Source organism: Grus americana, chromosome 5 (assembly GCF_028858705.1).
Source record: "Grus americana isolate bGruAme1 chromosome 5, bGruAme1.mat, whole genome shotgun sequence".
In the NCBI taxonomy this organism is placed as follows: Eukaryota; Metazoa; Chordata; class Aves; order Gruiformes; family Gruidae; genus Grus; species Grus americana.
Genome location: NC_072856.1, coordinates 51,200,539 through 51,214,454, shown reverse-complemented (window position 1 = coordinate 51,214,454; position 13,916 = coordinate 51,200,539). Strand labels below are relative to the sequence as shown.

At 39.2% G+C, this 13,916-nt stretch overlaps 1 protein-coding gene across 2 annotated transcripts in view; it reads left to right on the top strand.

The window, feature by feature from the left end:
• The window catches only part of PTPN21 (protein tyrosine phosphatase non-receptor type 21), a 52,454-nt gene that overhangs the window by 2,528 nt on the left and 36,010 nt on the right, over positions 1-13,916 (top strand). The window contains exons 2-3 of one of the 2 annotated variants that reach the window (XM_054826013.1): positions 2,627-2,881; positions 6,529-6,904. In XM_054826013.1, coding sequence (XP_054681988.1) covers positions 6,725-6,904 — 180 coding nt within the window. In that variant the 5' untranslated portion in view covers positions 2,627-2,881; positions 6,529-6,724. Of the gene's footprint in view, positions 1-2,472; positions 2,882-6,528; positions 6,905-13,916 lie in introns of those variants that run through there. The other variant, XM_054826014.1, reaches the window with a different exon arrangement.

Genomic DNA, 13,916 nt, shown 5'->3' with positions numbered 1-13,916 from the left:
TCCTGAGAATGCCCCTTTAGTAGTTTCTGGATTACCCTGCCTGTGTATTGATCACAAATGGAAAAATCTCCAGGACGATGAGGAGTGTGTACATGCATACCACTTTTCTGCCTAGAGGGCGACTGATTCTGCTTCCTATTTGTCTCACTTTCAACTTTCTGTCCTATCATTAGTCAATGCAAAGACCTGATGCCGGACAGAGTTCCCAGAATCTGAACAAGGTGGATACTTGCGTCAGCCTTCACCCTGTTGGCTGATACACTCAACTGCAATCACACGTTTGGAGCAGGATGGAAAAAAAAAAATTCAAACTGTTCCAGAAGGGAAGATATCAATAAGAACAAAGTAGGTTTATCCCTGTTCCACTATGAGCAGGCAGTATCCAACCCAATGGGCAGAAACTTTTCTCTGCACTTACAGAACAAGGGCTGCAACATTCAGCTGTAGGTTATTAGTCTTTTCCTCCCATAATCTTCAACAAGAGAGTAAAGAGTACAGCAAAAGATGTGGGTGTTTCTACCCATGCATGTCATTAGTGTTGATCACATCCATGGAAGTGTTTTAAGACCAGGTCAGATGAGGCTTTGGGCAACGTGGTCTAGTGGAGGATGTCCCTGCCTGCAGCAGAGGGGTTGGAACTAGATGATCTTTAAGGTCACTTCCAACCCAAACCATTCTATGATTCTATGATCAGGGGTTAAAGGGGAGAAGCAGAACTGCGTCGTGCCCTGAGGGAATCACTCTGTCTTATGTGTCTTTATCACAGTTCACCATATGTTCGTGGACACCTTTGTCTCTTTGTCCTATTTATTAGAGTTGATAGTGGAGCAAAGCAGGTAATGGAGAGCTGATGAGGCAAAAAATGAGATAGGGCAAAATGGAGAAAGTGCAGAAAACCACAAAGCTAGCACACAAACTGGGATTATAGGAAGCAGAAGAAAAAATTTAATTCAGGAGTAAGTTTGAGCTTCAAAAAGAGAAAACATAAGCTGCAGAGGAACATATTGACAATGTCCTACTTGTCTCTTTCAAGATGATGTGTTGTCTTTAACAAAAATGCAAAGAGAGAAAATCCAGTAAGGACTAACTATGGAAAGTAAGAAAACTGTAATAAATGCAACTTGTAGGCAGGGAGTCAGGCAGGAAATAGGTGTGATCAAGATTTAGAATAGGAAATGTGACAGATAAGAGAATTGAGAGCTTGTTTCCAGTATGAATTGTTTAGAAATAGGAAGGGTTGCCTCCATTACCCTGAATTTTCATGGCTTGGATTTGTCATGCAGTGTATTGGTCAGTTTTCTCCGGCAAGTAACCATAGTTCTGGCCTGTAGCAGATACCATTCGAAAAGGCTATCCACGTAGTTTAGTTCAAAGTTAGTTTATTTTACCCAATATAAAATTCCCCTGAATGAGTTCTTTCCTTGGCTTATGGACTGCTCATCATACCTATGGCTGAAGTATGGGAGAGGGTGTGGGGAAAGACATACTCCCCTGATTAGAGGAAAACTTGTTGTGTCTAAGAGAAATAACTCACAAGAATTCATCATAGTACAAAATTACCTACATATTTCAGCTGGGATTAGTGTCCTCCTGAGTAACGTGCTATTTGCATAGCAGATCTGCAGGTTAGACCTGCTCAGACAGTAGCGTGTTTGTGCGCTTTACATTACCAAAACACTTTCTAAGTTTTACTGTCGTGAGTCAGCGTTCACACACTCACTTTACCTTTTTCCTCATCCTTGACCGGTTTCAAGTTTGTATATACTTTTGCCTGGCTCATGCAATGTGAAGAGCTATAAAATTCCAAATTGCATACAACAATTGCTGATTTGACACACGCATACACAGAGGTCTCCATACATTTGTGGGACTGGAGTGCAGCCTCTTATATGATGTTTGCATTGGTTAAACACTATTAATATTACTTAATTGAGAGGTATTTAATACTTGCTAAGGCAATTGTTATTAAGGGCATAATTTCTGTTGACACTTTGGGAGTTTTAAGTTCAAGCAAGGGCTGAAAGATCAGTCTTTAATCTGCGTTTTCTTGCTGTGTATATTGCCAACAGCTGAAGCTTTTCAAGGACTTGTTTTTAGCTGCAGACATAAATGTCGGTGCATAGGTCATTTGGTACGGCACATATGGATTAAACCTTGAAAATATTTCCAAGCTGCGTGAAAATAAGACCAACAAATTTTTTTGGCAAGAGATTTGCCTTAATTGGAAAGGCTTAAAATAAATGATCATATGATTAAAAAAAGCAAGGATTGCCTGCTATTTGTTGTAACCCCTATTTCTGTAATGCCCCTGTAGCCAGAGAAGCAGCTGTTCATTGCTGACATTCTCCCTGCCAGGCATTCCAACTCTCTGAGGTAATGGGCTACAAGCATACGGGCCTTTGCTTTAATTCTTTCAGCGTATCCTTCCGCATGGATAGAGCAAGGGGAACGCCTCCAGGAAAAGAAATTAAATGCACACACACAGAGGCACGCAGGGACGGGTGATTTGAAAATATTCCTGAGAACGCAATTTGCGCTCATGCAGCGCAGCGTCACATGAAAGAGGCTGCCTGAAGAGCTGGCTGGCACCGGTTTATTTTGTTGTAATATTTTCTTCCACCCCCAGCTCTTTACCCAGTGGAATGATATCCAGAGCAAGTTTTTTGAGACAGGAAGTGAGGAATGTTTTCACTATGAGTGATCTGAGAAGAAGGTGGGTTAGCCGAGATAGCAGCTGTTTCGGACAAGAGGAACACAGTAAGTCAGTTCCCGAGGAATACCGATGAGATGGCTCCGGCAGAAAAAGTCTTGGAGTGCTGTGGGGTTTTTTTGGCTACACATATGTGAAAGAAGACTCGGTGTCTTTGGATCACTGCAAAAGGTAAGGGGAAAACAGCAGGCACAGTAAAAAAAAATAGTGACTGGTCTTCTCTGCTGTGTACTGTAAGACTAAGGAGTTTAAAGCATTTACTTTTGAAAAGAAAAGGCTGTAGAACTGTGCTGCTGGATGTAGGGGAGGTTTGGGATATGCACTTACTGCTGCTCTTTCAGTCCAAGAGTCATGTCAAAGATTAACTGGTAAAACAAGGGGTGGGTGGAGTATTCTGGATTTTTTTTTTTTGCTTCCCAAATATTTCTGAAAAAAAAAAAATTAATAATTTGAAATAATAGGAACCCTTTTTCAGTATCATGTATTGCAGTTTTATTTTGCACGCTGTCATTCATGCAGGCTGTTTAAAAAATCTTTGTAAAGTAAAATGCTAATTATCGAGGGGGGAGTGGGAGGTGCGGGTAAAGGAGAAAGATACCACAGTGTTCAATAATTGTGTGTCAGTCACGGCCATGTTGCTGAAAATCTAATATAACATTTTTGAAACTACATGTTTGTGTTGAAATATAAGTGTACAAAGTTTGGCCATTAAAGACATTTTTAGCTGTTGCGTGAAAATTCCAGGCTTGCTAAATAAAGGCTTGTTATTGTAGAGGTTGTCAATTGGATTTGTAACTCCTGGTGGTATGCAGTTCCTTTTTGCTAAAGTAGCTTTATAACAATGCAGATGTGTCCAAATTTAAAGTAATGCAGAAGGCAAACAGAAGAGCACTTAGCATTGTAGAATGCACAGCTGCTGAATAAAAACAGCACGGCAGTGTTTTTTTCAAGAAGTACACATGGCTAGCAGTAGAAGCTACTGAATGATACCTCAGTGTTATTCATCAAACTTGCCATTATTCTACAATGCTGATTTATTATATGACAGGAATTTTTTTTTTTTAGTTGGTCTTCTGTGACATGGACTGGAAGTTAGTCACTTAAGTTTTCCTTGCTATAAATGTGTTTCAGAAGTAATGAAGATTACGTCAGACGTACCGAGTTAAAATGAAATCGCTTAGGATAAATGCTCAGTACAGCAATAAATGCAAACAACAGATCATAACCTGAAGAGTGCTCCTGGCATGTTCTGAAAATTCTGCTGTAAAGTTCCTTCCTGTGCTTGCATTGGTACCTGTCTGCATAGTGAAATAACTGAAAGTCTGAGATTGCCTCACGTTGCATTAGATGGTCTGGGAATTTCACCTGTCAGGTCAGCTTCTTATTAGTGATTTTTATTTTTTTTCTCCCATGCCCTTAGATTACTTTTCTAACCATCTGATGGGGGCATAGAAATCTGAATGTCTTTTCATTTTGGTAGTACACAATAACTGAGGTTAAAACAGCACTGCACTTCTGACTGCAGCTTTCAAAAAGATAAGTTGTTTTTTCTCATTGCTGTAGCACCGAAGAAAGTGCGTAACTGTGCACAGAATGTATTGGAAAACAGGCCCTGGGGACGTGAGCTGAGGTCACTCAGCCAAAAGTTTCTCTGCCAGGAATAAACCCAGTGCAAGATTCTGCTGGCAGTGTGCAGGAAACTAAAAGCTTCTGTCTGTAAGAGCATTCCCTGCATGCTGCTCTGGGGAGGCAGGATTTGGAGGATCAAAGTGCAGAGCGAGTAATGAAGTGAGGAGTCCCTGCATATCCCTAAATTTTTCAGGGAAACCTGTTGCTATCAGTTGTTATTTATTCTGCAGCTGCACCCAAAAACAAATTAGTGCTTGAGTCAGATTTTATTGATTCAGTTAAGATTTTAGGTGGTTATCTGTTGAGGATGGGGATTGTGTAGGTCAGTAGAATTGCTTCCAGATTATTAGAAATGTGGTCGTGAAATACGCTTATGGTCATTCTTTGGAGTAGGATTGCAAGGACGTTACTGAGGAAAAATGCCGGGCTGCCTCCTCTTTCTCCCCATTTTAGGCCTTTAGTGTCTCTCGGGCTCTCTCTCTTCTTTGCCATGCTGCTTGCAAGGGAGTAGGGAGTCCAATAGGAGATTCTCAACCTAAAGAGGAGTTTGTGGTTGTGTTGAATAACATTAAGTTTCAAGGTATGTATTTACATGTACAAATAGTATGTGGCTATCTATTTGTTGATAGCCGTACATTTGACTTTAAAAACAGGTGCACTAGGAAGACTACTTCTTCTGATTCCCCCACCCCAAACAAACGGCTATCATCACGTTATTCCTGTCTGATAATGCTAAGAATCTTCAGAAATCAAATTATGTCTTTTAAAATGTGCTACTAATACATACCAGCTTGAAAAAAAAAAAAAAGTAGGTGGTTGTTTTCTTTTTCCTTTCAGGCGGTGCGGCGCTGCCACTGGAGGTCCCCAGGCAGAGCTGCCCACGCCAACAGCAGCTAACAATGAGAGGAAGAAGCGTAGCTTTCCTTCGGGGCGGCCCGGCACGGCACGGCCCTCAGGCAGCAGGCAGGGCACGGCCCGCGGGCTGCGGGCAGCGCGGGCCGGGGCGCGGCTGCCTGCTCGGCGCGGGCAGGGCAACGGCCGCCAGGCGCAGGGCGCTTGCTCCGGCCCGCTGCCCGGCCGCACGCCAGCTCGGCGGTCCCGTCCCGGCGGGGGTACCATCGCCCCCAGCCCTGCGGCGCTGTGAGGGAGGCGGTGCAGCCCCCGCCAGAGGCGATGGTGGCTTTATCTGGAGTGTGCGAAGCGCTTTCGCTTCAGTGGTAGCCGCAGCGCCCAGCCGCGCTGTAGCGCCTGCTCTCAACACACGTACCTCTGTAAACACCCCCTCACCCCCGTATTTAGAGAATGTTATTTTGCATGTCCCACGGAAAACCAGCGCTAGTAAAAGTGACACCTTTATTGGGGTATGGTGCATACGGTAGGAAAACAGTTGGAAGAGGAGAAAGGCGAAGCTTGTATGTTACGGACTTGACAGGAGAGGAGGCGTCAAGGTGTTTGCAAAAGGTGGGGAAATGGGTGGCTACCTTTAGGCTGGGAATAAGTATGTTTTTCAGGGAAAAATTAGAAAATAAATGGTTCTCAGAATTTGCATACGGTTTTGGCGAGGCAGGGCATAACCTGAAACATACAGCAGTTTAGCATAAGAAATAATGGTACAGCTAGGAAAATTAGAGGAATTGGATCTTAATTGACTGGTAGGAAATGGCTAAGGTGTGAGCTTTAATGCCTCTCTTCCTGCCTTTGTGGGTTTTTTCCTTAATCGTTTATGGGGCTTGGTTTTGTGTTTAATCCAACAGATAGCGGCTGCATGCCGCTCTGAAAAATAAGCCAGATTGCTGGATTTGCTCTTAAAGAAAATGGCTGTGTTCAGTATTCGAAATACCTTAGGCAACTCCGACTTTGTAGAGGTATTTCATTTAAATACTGATTAAGTTTAGAAATATTTATTTTAAGAGATTGCAGCCACATTTGATTAAGACTCATTATTCACTTGCGAGTTTAAAAAAAAAAAAATCAACTTGCCAAAGACCAGTGTCGTCTGTGGAAAAACCAGAAACTCTGGTGCTTATTTCATTATTTGAATGCATAACAGCTATTCATTTTGGAAAAGTAGACATTATTTAGATTTAGAAAAAAATATCCATGTTATTTTTCCCATGTTACCATTCCCCTTTCGGTCAAAGTATTTCTGATTCTTGTATTTATTCTCTTTCTTTTTTGCTCCTTGCTAGGTTTCCAGTGGTTGCCCCTTCTACTTATCTGTTGGTGGAAAACTTCCTTGTCTTTAATGGATACTGCTGCTGCTGGTTGATCTCTGGAGACTTTACAGCTCCTTACCTTTTGAGAGCAGATAACTACTTGTCCCCTCTCAAGGTCCCGGTGGTAATAGCTTATTATCAGTAGCCATCTGTGAGGGGGGAAAAGAAGATGCCTCTACCTTTTGGGTTAAAATTGAAACGAACTCGACGTTACACAGTATCCAGCAAGAGTTGCTTGGTGGCTCGTATCCAGCTGCTTAACAATGAATTTGTGGAGTTCACGCTGTCGGTGGAAAGCACGGGCCAGGAAAGTCTGGAAGCAGTGGCGCAGAGGCTTGAATTGCGGGAGGTAAGCAAACTGTGGAGGGAAGTTGTGATTTTTGTCTCTGGTGCTAGATGATGTGGTGAATCCTTAGCATTTGGGGCAATCAGTTTATTTACTGGAGCAGCTATCCTGTGTTCCCCATGTTTCTTCTCCTTCTGGTCTTGATGGGGACTTGAGTTGCTCCAAAACAGTTGCAAAACTTACCTTACAGAGCTAGGGGATGCCCGAGGGGAGGACAGGTGAGAAGTGGCAGTGAATGTAAGCTTAGAGCAATAAACAGAGAGACTGTTTTGTTTGTTGGTTTTTTTTAAACCTGACAATGCTGAAAATGCTGTTTAAAAAAACCCCACAAAGCAACAAAAAAAATTTTCTGCCTAAGCAACATGGTTAAGAATTACTGCAAGACTTGAGACAACTTTTAGCTAAGGATATGAAAGAGAGCATTGTTTGTGTGCATGTATTTTTTTCTGATGGATTAGTGCCATGGAAAGAACCTAAAGAACAAAATGTGATAAGTATACCAGTGACCAACTATTTGTATTGCTTGCTCAAATACCACAAACATGTTTGCAGACACTGTCTTGGAGAAAGCCTATAGTAATTTAGATGGAGTACTGACCTCATGAGGAAACATGGTTTGCACTAGTTGAATATGTATATATCTGTGTAACCTACCTTTTTCCCAAAAAATTCCTCACTCGATATTTTGAAGGATCCTCTTGCAACTGAAATTTACTCTTATCCCACACATTTAGTGGTTATTCACACATCTCCTATATTGAGTGATTTACTTCTGAAATGCTGTGCTGTGAAATGTTGTTTACAGAAATCTACATAGATTAGCATCATACGAACCGATGTAATGGTTTTATAATTTTGTTGAACACAGGTGGATTTGACTGCAGTAGTTGAATACTCTCGATCCTGTGTAAACTGACACTTCCCACTACAGCCTCAAAAGGTTTAGTTCATTTTGTAGTCATTAAACTGTGATAGCATGTGCGCTTGTGGAGGGCAGGAGAGAGAAAACTTGTAATAAAAGTTTAGTGTTGCTAACATTGTTCTGAAAAAAAAGCTTTTGCTCTGTTATGTGGTCTGCTATATAATGGTGTTTCGCATACGGGATTCAAATACAGGAGGAAAACCCTAGACTTAGGTAACCAAAATAAGAGTAATCATGAAAATAATTATTGTCTAATAATTATAATTTTTTGAAATATTATATTTTCATTGTCAAGCAATGGCAACTGCTTATAACTTTGCTCAAATAATGAGCAAATAAATTTAGGACTCAATCCTGCAAACATTTATTACTGTACAGAGCATACATTACTGTAGGATTTCTGTAAGATTTTTTTTTTTTTCTGTTTGGAGAATAATAAATAAATAGATGTAAATCCATTAATCTCTAAGTGTTTGTTTACTGTGGTTGTCCCAGTATGCATTCTTTTAGATTCTCCAAGTATTTTTTTTTTAGTGTACAGGTATTTTGGAAAAGTGTAATTCTGTGCAACAGTATGACTTTTTTTTTATCTTGCTCCTTCTAGCAAAGGGAGAATCTAACTACTGTCATAGCCTTAGTGTTTACTTAAAACACATCAGATATCATATATCTGTTATTGTTGTGTGAATGGAGTTTGTCAGTTTTATCTATCCACTTTCAGATGTCACTGCTAAGTCAATAGAAGGTAAAGAATTTTAACTATATTTGGTTTGCAAAATGCAAAGGCTTTGTCTTTCTGATGATGACTGCTAGCTTTTGTTGAACTAGTCACAGAGCATTGGAGGTTTTTATCAGCTATTCTTCATTATCTCTTTCTTTGGAGCTACTCCTAAAAATCTGTTTATAAAAAAAAAAAATTATGGCAGTTCCCTCAATTACGAGTCATATATCAGACTAAGGGAGTTGACAGTACACTATTGAACTCTGAGCAGATTCCTTCAGTCATGCATTCTTGCATGGATTATTTTGGCAGGAAAATGTGTTACAATAAAAGGGAATGGAAAATAGGGATATAAATTACTTTCCAGAGCTTGCATTCAAAAAATGGTTTTCTGCCTTTAAATAGTCAGATTTGCCAAGCAGATACTGGATCATTCTTGACTACTTGCTTAGTAGAAATTTTTCAGAAAGAAAAATTTGCTCAGCACTTTGCTTAAATCTGCAAAAACACCATTAGTCCTTCATACTGTAAAATACTAAGTACTTTCTATAAGATGTTGCCCTTAAAGCATGAATGTGAATTCAAAGTGTTAAATGTGAAAGTATGACTGTTTATTTCAATACTGAGACTTAATGCAGTTATAAAACCAGAGACATCAGTTTCGGGTTACTGTATATGGGCTACACAGTTATGACATACGGTTCCCATGCACCTTCAAAACAGTTTATTGCAGGTGTGAGGGGAATCTCTACCTTTTTACACATTGAATGGTAAAATTTGTAAATATCTTTCTTTCTGGTGTAGTCTGCAATTACTGAATTTGGACGGTGAATTGAATGGCTTATTTTTAATGCCGTGCTATCTTTTTTAGATATTTGTTTTAACATATCTTTATGTAAATGAGTAGTCTTCAAATTATGCTTTATATGGCTAAACACTGGTTTTCTTTTGATTTTCCAGTTAGTACTTCTCAATTTCCAAGTTGTATACTAGTATGGACACATAGTTAGGGTTTAGGAAGTCTTAAGTGTGTTGACAATTTTATTTCTTTACTGAATAGTAGACTTTACAGAAAACTGAAATAAATGCATTAAACTAAGAGGACGTCTTCTGGTATTCCCAGAATGTGACTCATCAGCAACGGGTATGTAATCCAGCTCTCTCAAACTGAGGAACTGGGGAAAGAAGCCAAAGGGAATAGGGAACATAAGTTACCCTTTGTAGTGCAGTCTGTCTTTTATCCTGTGAGAGAACTAGAACCAAACTTGATTTATGCCAAAAGCTGTACTTGTTGCGGAAAACCATTCTGGAATTACAAGTTTTGAAAAACTGCTGAGAGCTCTGATTGTTAACTACCTTAAAAAACATCTGCAACACTGCTTATCTTGCATCTGGGGCATGAGTATACAAATTAAATACTCGAAAATATAGAAATGTGGTTTTTTAATGTTAATACAGCTAGATATCTATAGGATGTTTGGCAGGAGATGTTACAACTGATTTACCTCTCTTACTGGATCTTCTTTTATTTCTGTTTTCTAATAACGCTTCTAAACCAGATCAAAGGGGCAAATTTTGCTACTGTGTACAAGCAGAGTCAGACTTAACTGCAGATACGTGGTAGAGATTTGAGCCCAAGTACAAGAACTAATGTCAGGGAGCTTCTGGGGAGGGTTATGTGTTGTGCATATGCAAGTTCCTGTGTTTGTTTTGGACGTGAATAGGAAAGAAGGAATCAAGGTTATCCGGATCCTGAATAACACTGAAGTTCTGAAACAGTGCTTCAGAAATGCTTGAACTATGCTGTAAAACTTTGCTCTGAATTCTAAGATATCAGCTCTTGTTTGGAGGAAACACAAAAAAATCTCTTTAAATCAGTGTGGTGATTTCTTAAATGTGTGTTTTGCATACGTAAAGACTGTTTTTAAAATAAGATCAAGTGCAACCATAAGTATTTTTACATCTGTATGTATCAGTAAAGATACTGACTGGCAAATAAAAGTTGGGCCATGTCATGACAGAGGGGTCACTAACATAATTACATTTATGCCTTGTTTCAAAGTCTGACAGAATTTTAGCTAATGATTGGAGAAGTAAGAGGACAAGCAGTGCTCATAGTTGAACTGCTATGGTTACCTCTCCAAACCAAATTTTCTTTAAAATTAGGAAAGGAGAAATTGTCATGGAGGACTGTCTATAAAAATGCAGACCTTCAGCGTGTAATCTAATTAATTTGAAAGCTGCTACTTTATTGAGAACCAAACTTGACTCCATTTAAGACATATATTAATTGTAAGTGTGCTGTAATTGTAATTTAGGAACCAAGATAAATTGAAGGACAGAGCAGTCAGCCAAAAATCAGTAATGGCCTCAGTGCAATTATTGTAGTTCTTCCTTTTTGTGAAGGAAAAAAGCTATACATTCAGGTATAGGATTTGCAATCAGTCTTACTACACTGAGCAGTGCAATATTAAGGTTTTTCCATGAAAGCAATAGTAGCAATTAGGAAGCCTTGCCCCTAATTTCTTTAGCTGTCTTATAAAGTTAGGTCAGAATTTGAATATACCACTTGTATGTTTTCACTGTCACAATGTCTGTGAATTACTGTACAGTTTTATAGTAACTTTGACAGAAGAGGTTTTCTTTACTTCTGAAGCAAAGACGTTGGTTTATTGTTTAGTATTTTTAGACTGCTTTGAAATTTTGCTTTTCCCTGTTGTAAAGCTATCAGAATTTAAGCCTCTGATGAATGGGAACATGATACTCCTTCTAATGGCAGTGCTGTGTAAGGTGGTGAGTCAAAAGCAGATATGTGAGTCCATACTTCTTGGAGCCTTGGACAGTAGTGGGGAAAAAGTAACATGATCTGAAAAAAAAAAAAAAAGGTATGTTTCTACATTTCTTTGTCATGTTGATAACTGACCTGTTTCTGCAAGAGGTTAAAATATATCTTTGACAGAAAATCTTCTATGCACTATGAAGATATTGCTCTTTAGCTTGTAAATTAACTAGTTTACCTTTGTCTAATGTACTGATGAGTAGAATCTGCCTTGCCTGGCAGAAGACCGTTTGTTCAAGATATTTGAAGGGTGTAAAACACAGTGTATTGTGATTCGTGCAATGCTTTAATTTGAATAAAATAAAATAGAATATGTCAGATTACCTTGCAAAGCATTGATTTTGTTTGTTTATTTCTTATCGCTGCTGTTTTGCTTTAAGCTATAGTTGGCAATTGCTTTGTTTAAATAACGTGTGAAACCCGTATTGGAGTAGTTTGGAGAAAATAATTGTGTGAGTGTTGGAAAAAAAGATTTCCATTATGAAAGAACTATGACTTAAGACTGACTTCTCTCTGTGTTCATATAGCTACCCTGCTGAATACTTCTTCCTGCAGCTACAGTTGAAGATCTTGTCAGTACTAGAACAACAAAAATAGTGTAAGCAAAAGTACCCTGAAGTGAGTAGCTTCAAAATGGGGAAAAAGGAGGGATTTTTATGAGGCTAGCCAGCTGTCCTCCTTTTTCTGCAAGAAGAATTGGTCGTGCTAGTATGTAGAGGAGTGCAAGTTTCCACTCAGCGGCTGGTACGTGGCAAGACACACAGGGTTTTTTCTCCACCATTTCCAGGAAGTCTTGGATCTTGTACACTGGCCAGTCCAGGCTGCTCCAAATCCTTTCTTCCCTAGAGATTGGGGAGATTCGTGGAGGAGGTTGTCTGCTGTGATAAGAGTGGAGTTTCTGGAGAATTTTCATGGCCTCTTGTCTCCTTCCGTAGTTCTTAACATTGGGTGTAGGGTAAAGATTTCACTTGGTATCTGACAGTCATGCATAGTACAAGATTATTGACCCAGTTCTCCCGCATGTAGTGTATTTAAACTGTGATATCCTGATGGCAGGAGCTGTTTTGTATCCAAGCATATAATAAAGCTAGACGCAGTGGAGCCTGTGGACTAACTGGGGTTCTGTAAGTGTGACTGCAATGCTTATCCTTCAGTAATGAGAAAGTGTTTTCAGCACTCTGTTCACGGAAGTCTTATGACTTGTTTTATTTGTATGTACCAGTGTAAAAGAGGAAAAGCTTGAAAATGTATTTTGATTGCATTCTTCTGTAAACTCTGTTATTGTTTTCATTTTTTTTTTTTAATTTCTTGCCTCGCATGTTAGGGTGGCGATTCCTCAGGTCACTGTACCCTTGAGGCAGGTAGCAGATTGCATTAACTAGAAGGCCCTGTATTAACAATTAGAAAACAATTCTTTTTTCAAGTCTGTTTGTAACCTGTGAGCTATTCTGTAACATTTATAATATAGGATATGGAAATTAGTTGGGAAATATATAATTAAATATGCAAGTTCAAAGTAAACTTTGAACACTGCTACGCCTCAAGGGAATATGTGATAAAGTCTGTCTTCCCTGCTTCCATCCATAAAAAGTGGTTGTTTTTTTTCCCTTTAGTCTGAGGTTTTATAGAGAATGATTTTTTTTCTTTTTCCTTTTTTTTTTTTTAAAGATGGCAGTAATAGTGTTGTGTCAAAATCCTAGGGAACATAATTTTTCTTTATATTATATTGCCAAAAAATGAAAGGCACAGTCAAGTTTGGGGATAATAGGTGTTGTTAAGCTCAAGTGAGAAGATTACGCACATTTGATTTCTGGCATACACATTTGTCATTTTTATTTCTTTTCTAGATAGTGTAAACTGTGACCAAAACAGACCCTGAGATTCTATAATAAAACATTTTTTTTATACCCTAATCAGAATAACTGATATATATAAATGATGTTTAGATTAGAACCAAAGAGGCTATTAGCAATGAGGCTGATCTGTATTAAGGAACATAAAATGAAATGCAGCAGTTAGTTGTAGCTAACTAATATCAGGCAGTTGGTACAGGGAAGAAGGACTATCATCTCCCTGATTCCATTTCAAATTACGAAACAGATAAGGAACAGCAAAGTATGCTCAATAGATGTGGAAACTGATGAGAATTTTAAGATTTAAAGCTCAGGCTTTTTGTAAAAGATAACACTTTTTTTTAAAAAAAAGTGTTTAATTTAGATGCAAGAATTTCTCAGTAAGCTGTTTCTCTTTGTCAGCACCAATTCTATAATGACATAGAATCACCTAATAGTTGGAGTTGGAAGGGAGCTCTGATGGTTGCGTGATCCCACCCTCTGCTCAGAAAGGCCAGCTTGGATCAGGGGGCTCGGGGATTGCCTGGGTGAGTTTGAGTGCCTCCAAGGGTAGAGATTTGACACCTTTTTGGGCTACCTGTTCCAGTGTTTGGCTAGTCCTGTTGTGAAATTTTTTTCCTGATCTAATTGGAATTTCCCACGTTGCAGCTTGTGCCCAGTGCTTCTCATACTTTTCAGTG